This window comes from Moschus berezovskii, chromosome 11 (assembly GCF_049115385.1).
Source record: "Moschus berezovskii isolate FMDL1 chromosome 11, NW_MosBer_1.0, whole genome shotgun sequence".
Classification (NCBI taxonomy): Eukaryota; Metazoa; Chordata; class Mammalia; order Artiodactyla; family Moschidae; genus Moschus; species Moschus berezovskii.
The window spans coordinates 23,861,290-23,881,691 of NC_142470.1; the positions used below are offsets into that span (position 1 = coordinate 23,861,290).

The window sequence follows — 20,402 nt, forward strand, 5'->3', positions numbered from 1 at the left end:
AGATGGATGAGCATGTTTTAAGTTCTAGCTTTCCATGCAAATTATTTTCTAATCATTATCACTACTACTTTCAATCCCTTCCTCCAGAAACTTGACCTGTCATGATTACCTCCAAAGTAAGTTTTAAATTCTAGTAACAATTCTTCCCCTGGGCTCATCACAATTTTTCTCAATATATTCCAAAAGCATCCTCTACTCAGCCCAACACTTCATTTCACACTTTTACTTCACAAGTGTACAGCATTAAAGTTGCTAAAGCACTTCCACATGATTTTGATCTGACCTTCATACCAACCCAGTGATGGGCACAGGAGATTGCCGGTAACTGCTTTATAGATGCCAATCTCCAATTAGGCATCCTGAGCTGGAGTCTCACAGCAAGGAAGAGACTCAAGCCTCCTGGTCTCTCATCTCATGGGCTCTCCACTGTACCAGGCCCTCCTCCTTACCCTGCCAGCAGAGCTCCTTGAGTGTCCTACATCCAGCTTCACATGTAAAGTCACTAATTTTTGAGCAAAGTATATTCAAACCTCTCTCCCTTTTTTTTTCACCTAAGTTCAATGACATGATCCATGGGTACAAAAGCTTTTAGCCTCTAAGAAACTTTTGAAGGACTTTACAGGTAGTTTTGAAATCTCCCATATTCAGTATTGAAATGATACTACAAAAACTGAAAACATAAAAAGGCATCAAAAATTTAAGACGTGTAGAGAATTAAATTATTCTAATTTCCCCCCAAATCTGGCAATGCAGTTTCTTTAAGGTGTAGAAGAAAAAAAAAAAAAATGCTTTCTTTAAAGACGATGGCCAAGTTCCTGTAAAAAAAAAAAAATTTTTTAATGTACATAAATATTTATGACACTAGAATGCTGAATGACTTCATCTAGTACTACTAACTAGTAGAAGTAATAAATTCATTCAGGCTTAATAGTCTCCATTTCTTGGTAATATTGTTTGGAAAGTTTTAAACAGGTGGTATGTTTCCCCTCTAGGGTTGCTATTTGCTTGAGATAATTTTCTACTTAGTATTTTCAATTAGTAGCTTAAAAAATGCATCTTAGAAATAGTCTACCATAAAGTTTTGAATTTCATCCCCTGCTGGGTTTGATTCTCTAGCATGTAAAACTAAAAGACACATTTCCATTTTTAAATGATTTTATCTTCTTAAACTTTTTTTTAAAAAAAACTAGAGAAATCACACTTCAAGATGCATATTCGGGAAGAGGGATAAATTAGGAGTTTGAGATTAGCAGACACACAGTATTCTGTATAAAACAGATAAACAACGAGGTCATATCGTATAGCACAGGTAACTATATTCAGTATCTTGTAACAACCTATGATGGAAAAGAATATATGCACGTGTGTACTTGCATGCTTATATGTATAACAGAACTACTTCATTTGTATACCAGAAATTAACACTTTGTAAACTTCAATACTTCAATTTGTAAAAAAAATTACAATACTTCAGTTTGTGAAAAAGATGCAGTTGCAATAATTACAAAGGTAAGATACGAATAAACAAGGAACAGAAATGTGTACAGATTACTCATATCTGTATTAAAAAGTTGTTATATAAATATGTACATCTGTAACTATTTCTGGAGGGATACAAAAGGGAAACTGACCTTTTGTTTCACCCTATTTTCATCATCTGTTTTTTGCCATGTGTGCATTGTTTTTTCAACATAAAAAGTTGATTAGGACAAATACTAGAAGAGGAAATTCTCTGCAAGTGGCTATTTGCCAGTCATCATTATAGATCTCTAAAAAGAAACATGAGGGACTTCCCCAGTGGTTAGGTGGCTAAGACTCCACACTCCCAGGGCAGGGGACTAGATTCCATACGCTGCAACTAAGATCTGGCACAGCTAGCTAAATCAATCCGTCAATCAGTAAATCAATAAATATTAAAAAGAAAAAAGGCCCGCTGGGCTGCTCCAATGACCACCCAGGTTTGCTGCCGGGTCCTGGGAGTCTGTGTGGCTGACACAGGATGTGCTTCGCACCAAGACGCACAGGCTTCTTATCAGAAATGACACCACAAATTACATCAATACTTTCATTCAAACCTAGGAATCTACCTAAGTTATCATTCCTGCAGTTCAGAACTACATGGGGTGGAAAGAGAAAATGTGAAAAGACTGCAAACAGAAACAAGCTGAACTGACAACTGAGTGGAAGCAAAGCTTCGTGGAGAGTTATTATGTGTGGGCAACAAATTGAAACCACTTGGATCTCCGTTTCCAAGATGATTCATCAGGAGTTTGTCATGTCTAATTCAAACTCAGCAGTGCGGTTTTTTGCAGGGAGAGATACTGAAAAGACTCAAATAATGAGCCATTAGGTAGTCAATGGACAATGCAAACATACTTAAAACATCCAGCTAACAGGCCCGTCCATGAAAAGTCAGGACTCCCAAAATGTAATACTGACGGCTGTTCAAACCATAGCAGCTGAAATGATTCCTCAAATTAGTCACATGCCAACAGTCACTGAGTAACTAGAAGGGGGTGATGTCCTGGGGATTCAGAATAGACAGGGACTCCTGCCCTCAACAGGACCATATGTGGAAAGAAGATGAGGTGCACCGCCTACCACAGCCTACAAGATCCGCTCTAGGGCAAGTCTGGAAGAGAGCCGTGAGAGACAGAAATCAACTTGTGGCTCAGCTGGTAAAGAATCTGCCTGCGATGTGGGAGACCTGGGTTCAATCCCTGGGTTGGGAAGATTCCCTGGAGAAGGGAAAGGCTACCCACTCCAGTATTCTGGCCTGGAGAATTCCATGGATGGAGGAGCCTGGTAGGCTACAGTCCATAGGGTCGCAAAGAGTCGGACACAACTGAGCGACTTTCACTTTACTTTTCAACTAAAAAAAAAAAAAGATATATTTACAATAATTAGAAAGGTAAGATAGAAAATTTTTTTAAAAAATCATTTCAGGCAGCAGAGCAAGTTTCACATAGGAGGCTTTAAGCTCAGACTTATCTGCTGCTAGTAGGAAAAAGCAAGAGGTATTTCAGGCAGGAGAATTACATCTGCACAGACACCAAGGTATGGGAAAGGATGTCAAATTCAGAGAAATACACAGTCTGAACAGTCAGAGCATAAACTTCAAATGAGCCAGTGTCAGGATCATGACTGGTGGGGTGAGGAAGAGCCACCAGTGTTCACTGAGTGGCTTCCCTGCCAAACACGGGAGTAGAGATTTCAGCCAGCAGCCACTGCAAAGCAGGTAGAAACGTCACGCTGGGAGTATGAGCCAGAGGTTACTCGGGTCCAAAACACAGACATGCTGCTTTTGAAACAAAGCTGTAGTGGCCGCACGACCAGAAGACGGGCAGGTAAAGACTGGAATCAGGAGCTCCGGTGACTGAGGTCACTTTCTACCGGAGCAACCCTGAGCAAGTAACCCGATTTCTCCTAGTCTTACCTTCTGCACAGAGGCTGCCACTTCTGCAAAACGAGGCTGCTCAACGGATCAAAAGGCAGAATGAATGTGAAAGGTACTAAGACAGCCTATGCCTTCCCAAGGTGAGTCTTATCCTTCTACCGTTTCCAGACAGCTCCCCTAAACAAGCCCCACATACACCACTGCTGTGACCCCTCCTGACACCTTCCTGGCCGAGAGGAGACCCGATCGTGTCACAGTGAAGTCTGGTCACTGCCTCCACTGCTACCCTTTCCCTCTGGACTTCGGCAACACTTCTGTGCCTCGCATTTCATAAAGTAATATTTCAATACTTTCTTAAATACTTGTGAAAAAACACTAGAGTACACAGGATGGCACAGGGACATATCAACTTCTCTGTTATAGGGTCCAGCCCTCCGTCTAGAACGCTCTCCTCCCCCCAAGTCTTCCTGGTGCTATGCTCATCCTTTTCTTTAGTCAAAGGTCACCCTCTTAACTACGGCCTTTCCTGAGCCTGTTTTAAACTGTACTTCACTGCTTAACTTTCTTCTTTGCTTTTTGTTTGCAAAGCTCTAATCATAATCGAACAAAGAATATATTTACTTTTTTTGTTGTTGATGGTGCCCCTCCCCAAACAGAATGTAAATCTGAAAAGGGGAAGGGTTTTTATACACACTGTCCACTACAATCCTCCCAGGATCTAGAACACTGCCTGGCACAAGCAGTCATCTGACAAAATATTTCTGATAAACACACACATATAATCCAACTACTTCCTATGTACTGAAGCATACTCATTAATTTTCAGTATTCTACCCCAGGGAACATCTGTTTACTCCCCTTGACATTCCAGGTCCTGCAATGAGGAAACCAACAAATACAGCGCAGACACTGGCCTGAAACAGCTCATTATCTAGTGAGGTGAAAAATAGGTAAATTCAAAGTAACACAATACAAAAGTCATGAGGTAAGGAAAGGGCAGTACAGACAAATAGAGGAGCATCCAGCACAGGTTGGGAGCATGACAGGATGGTGGCAGGTGGCAGGACCCAAGTACTAAGCAAAGGCATGCTGGCGAAACATTACGGGCAAAAGATTACGTGTTAAAGACAAGGAACAGAGAACACACGGGCTGTGTGAGAAATTTAAGCAGCTTGGTATGGCTGGAAAATGAAGGGGAGGAAACAGACAGAGGCCAGATGACCTCGCTAGGGCCATGGGAAACCAATGAAGCACTGGAAGTGGAGGAGAAGCCCAGACCTCCATTCTGGAAAGGCTGCTCTGCCAGATACCTGGAAAAAGATGCAGAAGCAACAGAAAGGAAGAGACGATGCTTGTTCCATTAAGTAAGTACACTGTTCCAGAAATTAACCTGCCACACTTCTACCTATATATAATCACTTCTTTCCCTCAATTTATAATACAGTAGGTCAATTCCTTATCTCAAACAAAAACATACCTGTGATATAAAAGCAAAACAAAGGAAAAGTACTAGAGTATAGGGGGGAAAAGTAGTACAAAGCAGCAGTAGCTATCAAAAAAAAAAAATCAAAATTTCCAAAATAAAGTAATATATGAACTAGCCTAGAAAAGACAGTCCTTTTCTTGGCCCAAATTTCATCCTAATATACCCATTTCTGAAAACAATACCCACTCATAATGATGATGCCCTTGGGAGAGTAAACTGCATGGCAGAGGGTTCCCTCATTCCCCTTTCTCTTTTTAAATAAAAACTGATGACTGAAAGCCATAGATTTTGCCATAAACAGAATGTTTTCATATACTTACAGGCTCTTAGGTATGTTTTGGATGGCCAAGGCACTCAAATTCTTTCTCTGCAGTCTGCTCTGGGTCAGGGGAGGAAGAACCCTGCCTCAATAGACACTGAACCTTGAATCTGTACACAGAGAGGATTTGAAAGTCTAATCTATTTGCTTATCTATTCTTAAAGTGGTAATTCTCTTAAAATATCCAGTATCAAAAGGATATCATTTCTGAAGGCTGATGCTTAAAGCTGGTACATACAAGTAAACCTAGAGGCCTTCCATTTTCTAGCAGCACCTGGAACACTTTTGGGTCCAAAAAAGAAGGCAATGGAACTTGAGGTCAAGCTTAGGTGCTCTCACTCAGAAATTAACAATAAAGTTAAATAAAAGGTGTCAGAAGCATCGGGGTAAGTAGGCATAGTGTGTCTCAACATTTCATCTGCACACTTACTACTCTCATACCTCTCTGGCTTAAAAATAAATAAAAGTGCAGTGCTGTTCAAAGAAGGACATTGCATACTGTCCTAAATTAGAGCCATCTTCCTCTTGAGAAGGTAGTTACAAAGCCAGTTCTCCATTTCTCCTCTCCTACTTCAGCCTTTCCTAAGAATGCTATAAAATAAAATAAACGACAGAGAAGTTAGGGGTGAATCAACATTCACCTTACATACTGGAACCTCTGCCTCTTATTAATGCCTGGAAAAGCAACTCCATCTAACACAGCCACTGTGAATGCATTCTGAATGCAAAGCGCTTCAGTCCCTCCAAACAGGTAAACAGGTGTTTTAACTACTTTAGAAAAGCTTCACCGTTTCTCATTAATAAAGTGGAAACTGTGAGGACTCACCCTGTAAAGAGGATGGCATTTGTCCCTGAAACATGGAGCCAACTGGGCGTAGATCTGGAGGCTATAATAATAGGCTGCCAATTGGAGAGAGAGAGCAGAGTGGGACTGCTTTTCAAAGCACTTGTTAGCGTCTAACACCTACAAGGGAGCACAAGAGAAAGAGCTCAACTGAAAGAAAATTAGCACAACCATCATAAACCATTACATTTCTAGTCCTTACTGTAGAATTTTGGATCAAAGTTTCTATCAAATCGACTCAAGCTCATCTTAACATGACTGTATTAAAATTCAGACAGATTATAAAAGCAGATCCTATGCATGTGAAAGCAGATGTTAAAATCAAGATTTCAGCTAACATTGTAGACTTTACTCTTCAGATACTGACCACAGCCCTTCCATTATGCAGAGGAACAACGAGAAGGAAGTGAAACATGCAATAAACAGTTTACTGGTGAAAATCCCCAGTAGAGACTTTCGGTTTATTCATTTTTTAAGTCCTTTTTTCTTGGTAAAGGCAAACTTACCTGTGGTAAGGCCAGGAGATAAGCAAGAGCCAAGGTCATATCATTTGGTAGAGCATCACTTGCTAGCTGTAGGAGAACTGGATGCATAAAAAAAAAAAAAATCATTATTTTCTTTGAGGATCCATGTGACAGTCACGGTTACTAAGTGTCACGATTTTAGTCCTTCATGAATTCAACTGTAATTATCTTCAGAGAACTTTTTAAGATGCTTTATGAGAAAGTCTATTCAGCACCATCGAAGTACAGATTATATGAAACTACATTAAATGGGAGTCTTGCCTTAACTCAGACATTATGCCATTTGCTACAGTCATGACAGTATGGCTGTGTTCTTTCTCTGCACCACACTCCACGAAAAGAAAACCAGTCTCATGCTTTGATTACATAACATCTTAAAATATCCCAACCATCTACAACTTTTATAAAACTTCTCTATAAAAGCAACAACCTATCAATGCCATGGATTTAATAAAAGAGAGAACACTGAAAATAACATCTGCGTTTATATCCATTTTGTACTAATAAGGAGGCATTCATTTAGGACCTTAAGTGACCAATACCAGATAGTCACTGTAATCACAGTGTAAACTTTTTTTATAGAGGACACAGACTCTCCTGATCTTCACTAATGATGGTAAACAGCATCTAAATAACTTAAAGTAATATTTCATTTCATAAATACACCATATAATTTTATGGTGTATTAGAGGAAACAAAGTCGCTCAGTCGTGTCCGACTCTTTGCAACCCCATGGACTATACAGTTCTCCAGGCCGGAATACTGGAGTGGGTAGCCTTTCCCTTCTCCAGGGGACCTTCCCAACTCAGGGATTGAACCCTGGTCTCCTGCATTGCAGGTGGATTCTTTACCAGCTGAGCCTAGATGAGCCAGCTCTAAATGGGTGGAGTGTCAGAAATGACCTAAAACTCGACATGTCCTGTGCATGACTCATCTAAAACAGAACTGGGCTTCTTGCACAGCACCTCTAGTAAGAGAATCTGAGTTCTCTGAATACTCATTTCCTCTACAACTGCAACCTCCAACCTCATCCAGCTTTTTTCCACTCCATTTTTACTTCCTTCAGATAAGCTTTTTTCCACTCCATTTTTACTTCCTTCAGATATTTCCCTTCCTTATGTACAAAAGAGGCCAGTTTTCAAACCACCCCCTTTTTTCTGGCTTTTAGAATCTAAACCTACTCATCAAAACCAGCCCTGTCTCTTCATGGCTCAGGAGCTCTTATTCCAGGTGAATGGTCAATGCCGCAGCTAATGGAGGACTGTCCCTCTCAGAGTTGTGTTTGGAGCTGGTCTGAGCCCTGCCTGGGAAAATCATCCAGTCCCATTACTGACTTCCAGTCAGATCTCTTTTTTTTTCCTTCTTTTTTTCCTTGTTTTCTTTTTGTTTTTAATCCTATCATCGATTCAATCTGACACTCCATTTACTGTGCATTTGGCAATTTCCAAAAATCAAAGCACCTTCAAGGGAAGAAAAAATATGCTACCCCTGAAGATATTCCTAAGCATATGCTCCAGATCCTGAAGGAAATTCCAAAAGGAGAACCACCCAACAAAAAACAAAAACAACAAAGAAGAGTCATGACGACATGGCTGGAATAAAGCAGAGTTCCCTTGAGAGACCTTTGTGAGGGAAAAACTCGATCTGAAAATGTAAGTTCCAATAGGTTTATTTTTCAAATAGTTATATTATTTTACAGATACAACTCAGAAGATGGTCACCAGTGTTTCTTGAACATGTATCATTGAATACAAAGCTTTTAGCACGCAAAGGAGAAAAGAAATAGTTAATTTCCATGAGCTAAAAGTAATGACAAAAATCACCCCCAGAGAAGTCCAAAGAATCATTGTTATTTTTACAAATAGTGAAAATAATCACTTTAAAATGCAAATATTTGCTCCAAGTGAATAATAACCACAAAGGTTTCATTTCATATATACAATTCTTGTGTCCGACTCTTGTGACCCCATGGACTGTAGCCTGCCAGGCTCCTCTGTCCATGGAATTCTCTAGGAAAGAGTGCTACAGTGGGTTGCCATTTCCTTCTCCAGGAGATCTTCCCAACCCAGGAATCAAACCCGGGTCTCCTGCATCACAGGCAGATTCTGTACTGACTGAGAGACCAGGGAAGCCCCATATTCACAACAGTATTCATCAATTTTAAAAGTTTTCTGCAATTTATAATGCACTGACATTTGAGGGGGAAAAGTTTTGTCAATCTGCGCTATTGGCAGACAAGCCAGTTGCCAAGTAAAGCAAACAGCTTCCCTGTGGGCGCACCACTGATGTGCAAACCAACCAGCTCGGAACCAATTCTCTGAACCAGCCCCCTTCTCTGGCTTCTGTACTCCAGGTGCAAAATCACCTCTGCCCTGATCACCTCAGGGCCAAGTGCTAGATAGCCAGAGATCACCCCATAGCCCAGAGTCTACCAAAGTTACCCAAACTCTTCATCTCAAGCTTGCTCAAGCAAGCCTACCAGACCTTGCCTGTTATTTCCCGTGAAAACCCATACTCTGCCCCCTTCATATCTTCTGCGTCCCTCTCCCTCTCTCTCTGACTTAAGGTAAAGACACAGTGAGAAAGCAGCTGTGTGCTAGCTAGGAAGAGATAACTCACCAGAACCCAACCACACTGGCATCTGATTTCCAGTTTCCAAACTGTGAGACTGGGAATTTCTGCTGTTTAACCCACCTGGTCTATAGTATTCTGTCCTGTCAGCCCAAGCTGACTAACACAGACAGAAAACAAGACATACAAAATAAGATATGTCTCTCCGTCAGTATGTATCAGGCTATCGACAATCTTACGGTATTACAAGCAATGAACATGTGCTGTATTTTTCATGTGTGTGAATTCATGGAATAAATTCCTAGAAGTGGAATTACAAGGTCAAATAATACCCACAACTATAATTTTTATAGTTATCGCCAAATTGCCATGTGTTTTTCAAATTCTCACTTTAAGCCAAGTCCTCATTGCAGCATCTCCACCAGGACTGCTGTTTAGCTGGCATATCTCACCCACTTGAATGCCCATTTGGCCCATTTCTCAAGAGGCCTCTTGACATCTACTTCAACCACAGAAGATGAAGATTGCTTAAAGTTCAGAGTGAGTCCAAAATCCTCTCCACAGGGTAAGCTTCATTGATATGAGCTGACTCCTCAGAATTAATCCTAAGAGAAAGGTACCCTGGCTTTCTGTTTCGTCTTTCTGGAGAACTGATGACTCAGCCTTTTGCCCCACTCTCATCAGACGAACTCCAGTGAAATCCAGAATACTACATCCGATTTAAATTCTTCTGTGATTGGGTTCTCTTACTTGTACAGTCCTCCTGCAGATGAAAAGTATGTACTCTGGAGAAAGCATAAAAAAACGTATCTCTGTGATTGGGTTCTCTTACTTGTACAGTCCTCCTGCAGATGAAAAGTATGTACTCTGGAGAAAGCATAAAAAACGTATCTTAAGGCACTGGGGAGGCACCGAAAGCAGACAGAAATTAGAGGGTAGATGCCATTTGAAAAAATAAAATGACACCAGTGAGCTTCCCATCTTTACAGCTTCTTTCCTGAGGGCAAGCTTCTGTCTGCTCCTTGCCAGGCAGGTAAAATTCAGATGGAGAACTTGAAGTCTTAAAGAACCACAGCCCAGAAAAACCACAACAGCTGACAAGTAAGAGAGGTCTTATAGTTTCATAAGAAACTTTGGCTCAACAATTCCACCCTTAGAAAGTTACCCCAGATAAATAAAAACAAAGGTCCATAAAAACACAGGTTCACAAAAACACTGTATAAGAGTTCACAGCAGCTTTTTCATAACAACCCTCAGTTGGAAAAAGCCCCCATGTCCTTCACCAGGAGAATGGGTAAACTGTGGTATATTCATTCAGTGGAATACTTTTCAGTTATTAAAAAATAAAAAAGAAAGAAAGAATAGAAAAAAACCTACTGATAGAAGCAGATAAATCTCATTTCACATAAAAGAATATATCCTGTATGATTCCACTGAATGAATTCTAGAGCAGTCAAAACTCATCTACAGCAGGGGAAAAACTGAACATTTGTCATTCTCGATTAGGAGTGTGGGGTGGGTGTTTTCAGGAAAGAGGCACCGACTTTCCAGGGTGACAGTAATGTTCTGCATCTTGAAAGGAGCCAGGGTTACACAGGGGCTGTGCTTGTCAAAACTCACAGTCTTATGTCTTCACTTGTGATTTTTGCATTTGATTGTTTATAAATGAAAAAAATAAATAATAAAACCGTTGTAAAATAAAGTAAGAAATATTGACTCTAGTTAAAGATACGCACAGTGCATGTCAAGAGGCGAAGAGTAATGATGCCTACAACTCTGAAATGTTTCAGAGAAAGAAGCTGTATTTGGTGGGAGGACTAGAGCAAGTGCAGTAAAATATTAATTGTTGAAATCTAGGTGGAGAGTATATGGGAGGTTCACTGTAGAAGTTTCTTGACTTTTCTATGCATTTGAAATTTTCCTTAATAAAATATTTATGGAAGAAAAGGGGAAAAAAATCCTTCTGAAAACAGGGTCAAATGCTCAAGCTCCCCAACAGTTATTTCCCAAATGGAGTTCCATGTGGACAAGTATACATGTACCTCCTCTCCAGCACTCAGGCAGCTGAGTTTCCAGCCACACAAAGCCTGTGACCTCCCTGCTGCTCCAAGACAGGAAAGGCCACCATCGCTGGTGTCAGGTACACCAGCATCTCCTATGTCCCCAGGTTGAAAGGAAAGGGATCATGTCTCTTCCCTGATCCTGACACAACTGTCAAAGTCACTTTGTGACATCTTTTTCTCCCACAGCCAGATCACAGCTCATTAATCCCTACAACCCAAGTGCTGACCCAGAACCCCTCCTGACTAACAACTGAATTATTGGAGGAAACCAACTTGGTGCGGGGCATGGGGGAAGATGAGAGGGGAGAGATGGGAGGAGGGGAAAGAGGAGACACATCATAACTGCCCACACTTGACCCCATCGCAACCTTCTCAGCAGCCCTCACTGAGGAATTCAAACCCCCACATATAGGAAGCTTCTCAGACCTTGAATCTGTGAGCCATGTGAAGCTACATATGACAAAATTATCACTGTGGATCTGAAGTAGACCAGAAACCACAGGGTGTCAATAGGATGGGATCCACCAGATATCTTGCTGGCTGTAGACTGTATCGCAGTGATTTTTCATTACCATTTAAGATACATGTATTTATTTAAAAAAATAAATAAATAAAGACCTGTCCTACATTTAGCACTGTGTAGGAATTTAATTTGCAATGCTTATTTTCTAACCTTGCAGAAAATACACTGCATTTTCTAGACAAGTAATACAGCCAAAATCAGATGAAATCTATGCCTAAGCCTCCAAGCACTAATTCTCTGCAAAATAAGTGCCTCTGGAAAGCACTCTATGATAAATTTAATTCCAGAACGGAATTCACAGAGGAAAGCTGTCCATATTATTGATTTAGAAATCATTAGCCATTAAATCATTCTTTTAGCTAAATAAATAATGATCAATTTTCTTCAGCTAGTCTCCATAAAAAACCTTTTCATCAACTTTATTAAAAAATTGTGAAAAGTCAGATCGTGTTGAGAAGTTTAATTTGTATCACGACCTACTTCTGAACCAAAGTCAGGAGTCACGTTTCTATAATTTTTAATTTAGGTCATTTAACCTATATCATTCATCAAATCTGTTGCGTTTCTAACAAATATTTGATACTATAAAATAGCTAATGATATCTGTTTCAAATATATTATCATCCTCAAGAGAAACCAAACGTGATCATTTTGTAACATATGGAAATATCAAATCACGATGCTATATACCAGGAACTGAACTGAACAATTTTGTAGGTCAATTACACTTCAGAAACAAACTCACAGAAAAAGAGATTAGATTTATGGTTACCAGAGGCAGAAGGTAGGGGAAGGTAGAATTAGATGAAAGTAGTCAAAAGTTATCACCAACTTCGAGTTAAAATTGAATGTTATACTCCAGGTACAAGGACAGGAGGTGGCTCAAGGACCAATGCTTCAATGAGTGATGTACACATGTTGAGAAAGGGAACAGGAGGGGATCCCCGATTTATCATTAAGTGTGTTACCCCCCCCAATCCACACAGCTCCTCCACAAAAATCTCTATTTGCTTCATGCTTCCATATCATTCTGAGGCCTCATCACTTAATTACCAGCTACCACAAAGATGGTCAGGTACTTTAAGAACACCATGAAAGGGGGAGGCCAAATAATCTAGAAAGCTGTGCCCCACCAGGACCTTATTCTCAGGTACTCTCCACCTTCCTCCAAAAACAGCTCTAGAAAACAGCAGAAGCTTTAATAAACTGAGAAATCAGTGTGAAAGTCTCTCTCCAAGGACACAGCCCTCTTTCAAACCTTACACATGTGGTTCCATTCTCTTGCCTTTTTTTGTAAGAGAGGTATGCAAATACACACACACACACACACACATAGGTCATAAGCTAAATCATAAATTAATATATTATTGACTGGAGATGTATTAATATATCTTTTGTTACCCCAATGTTATTGACCAGAGTGTTTCAGTATTCACTTACACAGCAAATTGCTGGTCACAACTAGGTTCTGCAAAAATCCTCTAATCAATAACGTGTTGAGATATTACATAAGTCAATGTTTCCAAATTCCTGGTTATTAATTCAGTCCTTTATTATACCAATTAACAGATGATATTTCCATGTCTAACCAGTATTTTCTTAGGGTCTTAGATTTTATCTGTATAAGCTATTCCAATAATCAATCATAATTTAATCCATGAGTAATGTATTACAATATTTTTAAGAAAAGAAAGAAGAAATAAATAATTAAAAGGGGAAATAGCAATGCAACTATACTCTTATAATTCAATATCACTTGTAAGATGTGTCATGATTTAGCAATAGCTTCTTGGAGGCAAAAAAGAAACATGAATGTACCATCAACTGTGACTTGAACACTAATTTCAGAAAAGCAAGGAAGAACCTAAAGAGCCTCCTGATAAAGGGGAAAGAGGAGAGTAAAAAAGCTGGCTTAAAACTCAACATTCAAAAAATTAAGCTCATGGCATCTGGTCCCATCACTTCATGGCAAATAGAAGGGGAAAAGTAGAAACAGTGACAGACTTTATTTTCTTGGGCTCCAAAGTCTCTGGGGCTGGTAACTGCAGCCATGAAATTAAAAGATGCTTGCTCTTTGGAAGGAAAGCTATGGCAAACCTAGACAGAATACTAAAAAGCAGAGATAGCACTTTGCTGACAAAGGTCCATCTAGTCAAAGCTATGGTTTTTCCAGTAGTCATGTACGGATGTAAGAGTTGGACCATAAAGAAGGCTGAGTGCTGAAGAATCGATGCTTTCAAATTGTGGCATTGGAGAAGATTCTTGAGAGACCCTGAACAGCAAGGAGATCAAACCAGTCAATCCTAAAGGAAATCAACCACGAATATTCACTGGAAGAACTGATGCTGAAACTCCAATACTCAGGCTACCTGATGCAAAGAGCTGACACATTGTAAAAGACCCTAATGCTGGGAAAGATTTAGGGCAGGAGGAGAAGGGGCCAAGAAAGGATGAGATGGTTGGATGGCCTCACCAACTCAATGGACATGGGTTTGAGCAAACTCCAGGAGACAGTGAAGGACAGGGATGCCTGGGATGCATTCAAAGAGTTGGACTTGACTTAATAACTGAACAAGGCAGAGAAACTATAGATCATGATACGCATCTCACAACTGAAGAAAAACGGTAACTTTGTAAAAACCTCCAGTATCCCAGGCTCTGCAGAGTATTTGCTTCCTCTCTTTCCAACTGCATTTAAATAATGATTGAAAGAAAGGATGATCTAAAAATAAGTTATAGCATCAGGTTTCCAGGAACGTGGCAGTTCTACTCCCCACACACATTTTTCCAAGTTTTACTCCACACTGCAATGTGTTCCATTAAAACACAGCATCATCCAGGTTCATTGGCAGTTATAGGTTATATGGAAGTGGAAGCCCTGGACAAGACTGCCAAGAAGACTGCTTTTCCCTTCTTTACTCCTTACAGACACCTGGAATATAGACAAGATAGCTAGAGCCCCAGTTGTCTTTAAGTCCTGAAGTACCTACTAAGGCTGGCTAAGCAGACAGGGAAAATTGAAAAATAAAAATAGTCCAGGCAATTACCCTGGAAACTTGAAAAGAAGTAAGGAGGTTAAACAAGAAAAAAGTACAAATGGCAAGTGGTCTTTGGTCAACTGCATACATTTTCATTCTTTTCAAACAATTTCACATGGAATGATATGGCACCATGTAGAAAATTCTTAAGACGAAATACACTTCTATAGTCCATGAAACAGGTACCTAAGAGTTCTTGATTAAACCATAAAACCAGGAAAGAAAGTAGTATCTATTGATTATTCTATATCATTACCTATAAGAATCAGTTTACATGATTAGCACCCAAAATAGGAATTATATCTCATTTATTCTTTTAAATTTTCAATATTACAAGTAACCAGAAAATAGTAGGTACTCAATAAATGATTTAAATCAATGAATAAATAAATGTATGAATGATGATGTCAAGTTAAGTTATTCAAAATTACTGAAAATGTTACTGGTTTTCCTAACTCTCATTCATTCATAAAGTCTCACCTATTATTCTGAGCTACACACTGTTGGGGAACTAGAACCCTTCATACCTTCTGTTGTTGGAAATACTTCTTCGGTTTTAGTTTCTGCCAGTTTCCCAGTTCTCAGCAACACTTCTGCAAAGCTTTCTACCGGGATATGCTGATAGGTGTCATAGGTCACTTCAGACTAGACAAGAGAAGCAACGATATCATTTGACGGGATGGCTTTTGCTCTATGAAGATATTCTCAGAAAAGATAATGATAGGATTTTTATCTTCTCATAACTTGAATTATAGCTTCTCACTTACTAAAGCATATTATTCCACGTAAAATTGTAAAAGATTTTTGTCTCATAACATGTTGTAACGAATCACATAAAACCAATACAAAACACTGAGTATGAACAAAAGAAGTACATCTTCAAAAAACTGCACATTTTGTTTGTAGTAAAATGCTCACAACCACCATGATAGTTAAATCTATGTTCTCAGGCACACTGCCCTTACCTCTACAACAAAGGGATTGGAGATGACAGATTCATAAAAAGGATGACAGCCTTGTTTCTCTAGGCCTTCATTGGCTCTGGTTCCAATTTGATAAACACCACCAAATTCTTGACCCTAAACAGAACAAAGTGACGATCAGTGCATGAAAGAAAGAGAGCTGGGAGTGGAGGTGGAGGAGGAAAGGAAGGAAGAAAGAACAAACAGATTTCGGGAGAAAGAGATCAACATGTGCTGTGTGAGCCGAAGAGAGTGTCAGAGCAACACCGAAACCCAGTGGAGAGTATCAAGAATCATCACCATGTTCTAGGAGCAGCGCTTCAACGTCACCCTGAAGTGTTTTTTGATTTTTCTGGTCACTTTGACATCACTGAATCAGAAATACTGAAGCAATCTGTGTTACACACGTGGCCGGTTTTCTATACAACAGTCAGGATAACCTTTCTAAAACATCATTCTGTACATGCTGTTCCCTTGCTCCAAAAAAACCTTTAGTAGCTCTGAATAATGCAGTCAGCAGTATCAAATCTAAACTACACAGAATAACATTCAAATTCACTAAATGCTGCTGCTGCTGCTGCGTCACTTCAGTCGTGTCCGACTCTGTGTGACCCCATAGACAGAAGTCCACCAGGGTCCCCCGTCCCTGGGATTCTCCAGGCAAGAACACTGGAGTGGGCTGCCATTTCCATTACCATTAAAAGCTAACGCTCCATGCAACTACTCTGTCCATTCTACTGGCCTCTATGCCTTCCTCCTGTTACAAGGGTAATGGTCCATGCTGACTGCCCAGCTCTCCTCCCAGGCCCGCTGAAACCACAGCAGATAGAGGCAAGGTAAGACTGGGCCCCCTCCACCAGCCCCACCTCCCCCACAACTGTAACCCACACGAACACCTTCATTAGATTGGTCTTCAGCATTCTTCATTAGCAATATTTCAGTATCCCTACTATGGTTAATTATCTTTATGCTTTGCTCTCCTTACTGGAAGAGCCAAGAAGAAGACATTCACCCAATCCTCCCAGTTCATGGAGTACTTACTCAGGGCAAGCACAGCCTAGGAAACAATCAAGCTGCTGCTGCAAATGATGTTAAAATAGTTTCCTCGGAGAAAACTATATACAAGGCACAGTGCCAAACACTTTATCTAAGACACTGTTGTTGTTCATTAGCTCAGTCATGTCCGACTCCTTGCAACCCCACAAGCATGCCAAGCTTCCCTGTCCTTCACTATCTCCCGGAGCATGCTTAAACTCATGTCCATCAAGTCAGTGATGCCATCCAACCATCTCATCCTCTGTAGACTCCTTCTCCTGTCTTCAATCTTTTCCAGCATCACGATCCTTTCTAATAAGTCGGCTCTTCACATCAGGTGGCCAAAGTATTGGAGCTTCAGCATCAGTCCTTCTAATGAATATTCAGGCCTGACTTCCTTTAGATTTGACTGGTTTGGTCTCCTTGCAGTCCAAGGGAATGTCAAGAGTTTTCTCCAACACCACAGTTCAAAAGCATTAATTCTTCAGCATTCAGCCTGCTTTATTTAATGGTCCAACTCTAAGACATGAACTCTCAAAAAGCCCCAACAGGTAAGACAGAAAATAACCCTAATCAAAATCCAGTGTGATGCATGCAGTGATGAGATGCACAGACTGCACCCAAAGTCAAGCCCACAGCCCATCAGAAAGTGGTTTCTTCTGGGTGATTATCCTCCATTCTCTCTCCTGCATATCCCACGTTCAGACCATCAGCAGGTCCACAAAGCACAACTTCAAACCAAACACTTCTCATGTTCCTTGTGGCTACCCTAATCTAAGCCATCAACATCTCTCAGCTGGAGTCCTGGAAGATTGATCCATCCTTCTGCTTCACTACTGATGACTCTCTGCGCAGCAGTTAAACAGACGTATGAAAAGTAACCTTGGATCACACGACTGCATTGTCTGAATTTTCAAACAACTCTGTGTTGCTGAAAAGCAGATCTGTAGTTCTCTTCACCATCGATGGAAGGCTTCACGTGGTGGATCTCTTCACCATCTCACCAACCTCATTTCCAACCATCTTCCCACTCATCACGCTGCTCTCCCTTACCTTGGCCTCCTTTCTCTTCTACAAAGACATCAGGCTCTTTCTTCAAAATGCCCTTGGTTGCTTGGCTCACTCAGCTAACTGCTCAGAGTGATTCCTCTTCTGAGAAACTAACTCCCCTGCTGCAATCAGAACGTCACTCCTCCGGTATCACTCACTATTCTACTACCTTGCTTGAGTTCTCTGCATAGTACTCATCATCACCTGCCATCTCATTATCATACAAATATTTTATCTGTTGGTTTCTTTTTTGCCTCCACTGAGACACAGGGGACTCAAGGGAAGGAAATCAGACTGAAGGGTTTCCCCACTCTATTTCCAGTGATGAGCACAACATCTGACACGTGGAAAATGCCTGCTAAGTATTTGCAGAATGAATGAATGAGATACTCAAGTGTTCAGGGTACCTTTATAAAAAGGCCCATGCTTCTTTTTCCTGTTAGTTTTCCAGTGTGTGGCTAAAGGATGGAAAGCAGCATGAGGATGCAGGGAAGACAGCAAGGACACAGTGGGCTAAGATGTCACACAAAGCAACCTCAATGCTTGTCCTGACCTCTACTTGCAGAAACATGAAAGAATCGGTTAAAACGTTCTCTTTACCTAGAGGCCCCACTGAAGACTGAATGTTTGTTCCCCACCCCCACCCCAACTCATATGTTGAAATCCTAACCCCTGTATAATAGTGTTAAGAGGTGGGGTGTTTGGTAGGTGATTAAGTCATGATGGCAGAGTGCTGGGAAATGAGATTAGTGCCTTTATAAAAAAAGAGATTCCAGAAAAGTCCCTCACCCCCCTTCTACCATGTAAGGACGCAGCAAACAGAAGGTGTGCAGGAAGCAAGCATGCATCGAACACTAAATTCTCCAGGGCCTTGATCTTGGACTTCCCAGTTTCCAGCACTGTGAGAAATAAACTGTCTGTTGTTTAAGTCAGCTACTCTAAAATATTTTTGTCACAGAAGCTGGAGAGAACTAAGACAGCCCACGGGCTGGCTCCTAGCACTTCTCGTCTTTCTACTGCCCTATAGAAACAGAGCAAAAGAAAGAAAGCCTTAATAAACATCATTTTCCTTTTCATCTCAGCAAACTTCAATTCTGACATATAAACCAACCTTATTTAAATCTATATCGATGTATTCTGCAAGTATAGTATGGTAGCAAATTACAGTCTAAAAATCAATTACTCATTCCCTATATGATGGGAGGCCTAGGTTTCTTAGGAGATTAATAATCTAAAGAAGATAAACTTAAAGTAATAGTGAAACCAACTGAAGAGCATACTAATGAATTGATATAAACCACCCCAACTGCTTTAAGAAAACAGAATGCACCGCTCACCTGAAGGGGTCGTAGATAAGTCAAAGACTTCTTCCACCACTGCCCATCGCTGACGGCCTGCAGCACCGCCTTGGTGGTGGTGGTGGTGTTGGAGAGGACTTTCATGGTGGTAGCGGTGGTCCAGTGGAACAGGTCGGCTGAGTTGCTGCCTGGGACACTTACTTCATCCTATGTTTTTTTTTTTTTAAAAAAGAGAAAATGGCAAGAGCAAAAAGAAGAGAACAGAAGAGAGAGTGATAATGAGACTACTTGGAGTTATCAGACATGAAATTAAACAGATTTAAAAATCCATCTTTACCAATAACAACAACAAAAAAGTGAAAGCGGTATTAGCATACTGTACCTCCTTGAATCATTTACAAAAGAAAATTCAGTAAAGGAAAATACATCTTAATGCATTAGTCAAAGAATCTCTTTCAGAAATATTTATAAAGCAAATAGTGGGTTCTTAATTTTTTTTACTAATCTAATATCCTCCAATGGAGAAGGAAACGGTAACCCACTCTGGTATTCTTACCTGGAGAATCCCATGGACGGAGAAGCCTGGTAGGCTACGGTCCATGGGGTCGCAAAGAGTCGGACACGACTGAGCGACGGAACGGAACGGAATATCCTCCAATGAGATACTCATGTTTGTTTCTTTGACAAGACATTTTAAACTATTTATGGTTTAGATTGAGAAATAAATTATTCACTTCAACAATGCTACTGTGACCCAGACAAAGGTACAAGATTCTGACGATCCGTCTTTACATACTGAAAGGCATTTTGTTTTTCATCTAAACAAGTGGATGATTAATAGCATTTAAAAGGTTTCTAATGTGGAACCTCCTGCCAATCTCAAAGCAATCAGCTACAATTCCAACTCCCCATGTACTAACCCAAGAGGTTTCATGGGGAGAAAAATGCCAATATATCGACATTTGTTTAAATAGAAATGACAGTGACCACAGCTGCTTTTGATCAAAGAAAGGTAAATTTGTTCTATGAAAACCCAGCCTTTGGCTTAGTATCTGTCTACTTCTACTTACTTTTTCTGTACTATTCTAGTTAAAGGAAAGAAAAATTAAGGTCTAGTCTTTCAACTTGAATAACTTTCTTGCCACTAAGAGAAGGAGAGTTTAATTTGGCTATTTGTGTCTACGTCACATCATTCATTAATGTGTTATTTGAGTAATAAAAAATGATAAATCATGGAATCACTCAATAATTACCAAGATATCATCACAACACACACTTAGGAGAAATTCACC

General features: G+C 40.2%; 1 protein-coding gene across 2 annotated transcripts in view; it reads right to left on the reverse strand.

The window, feature by feature from the left end:
* Positions 1-20,402, reverse strand: part of NBAS (NBAS subunit of NRZ tethering complex) — a 339,714-nt gene that overhangs the window by 121,740 nt on the left and 197,572 nt on the right. For both annotated transcript variants that reach the window (XM_055400475.2, XM_088841199.1), the window contains exons 36-40: positions 19,150-19,317; positions 15,731-15,844; positions 15,293-15,410; positions 6,553-6,629; positions 6,029-6,166 (exon numbers count right to left, since the gene is read on the reverse strand). In XM_055400475.2, the coding sequence (XP_055256450.2) occupies positions 6,029-6,166; positions 6,553-6,629; positions 15,293-15,410; positions 15,731-15,844; positions 19,150-19,317 (615 nt within the window). The remainder of the gene's footprint in view (positions 1-6,028; positions 6,167-6,552; positions 6,630-15,292; positions 15,411-15,730; positions 15,845-19,149; positions 19,318-20,402) is intronic.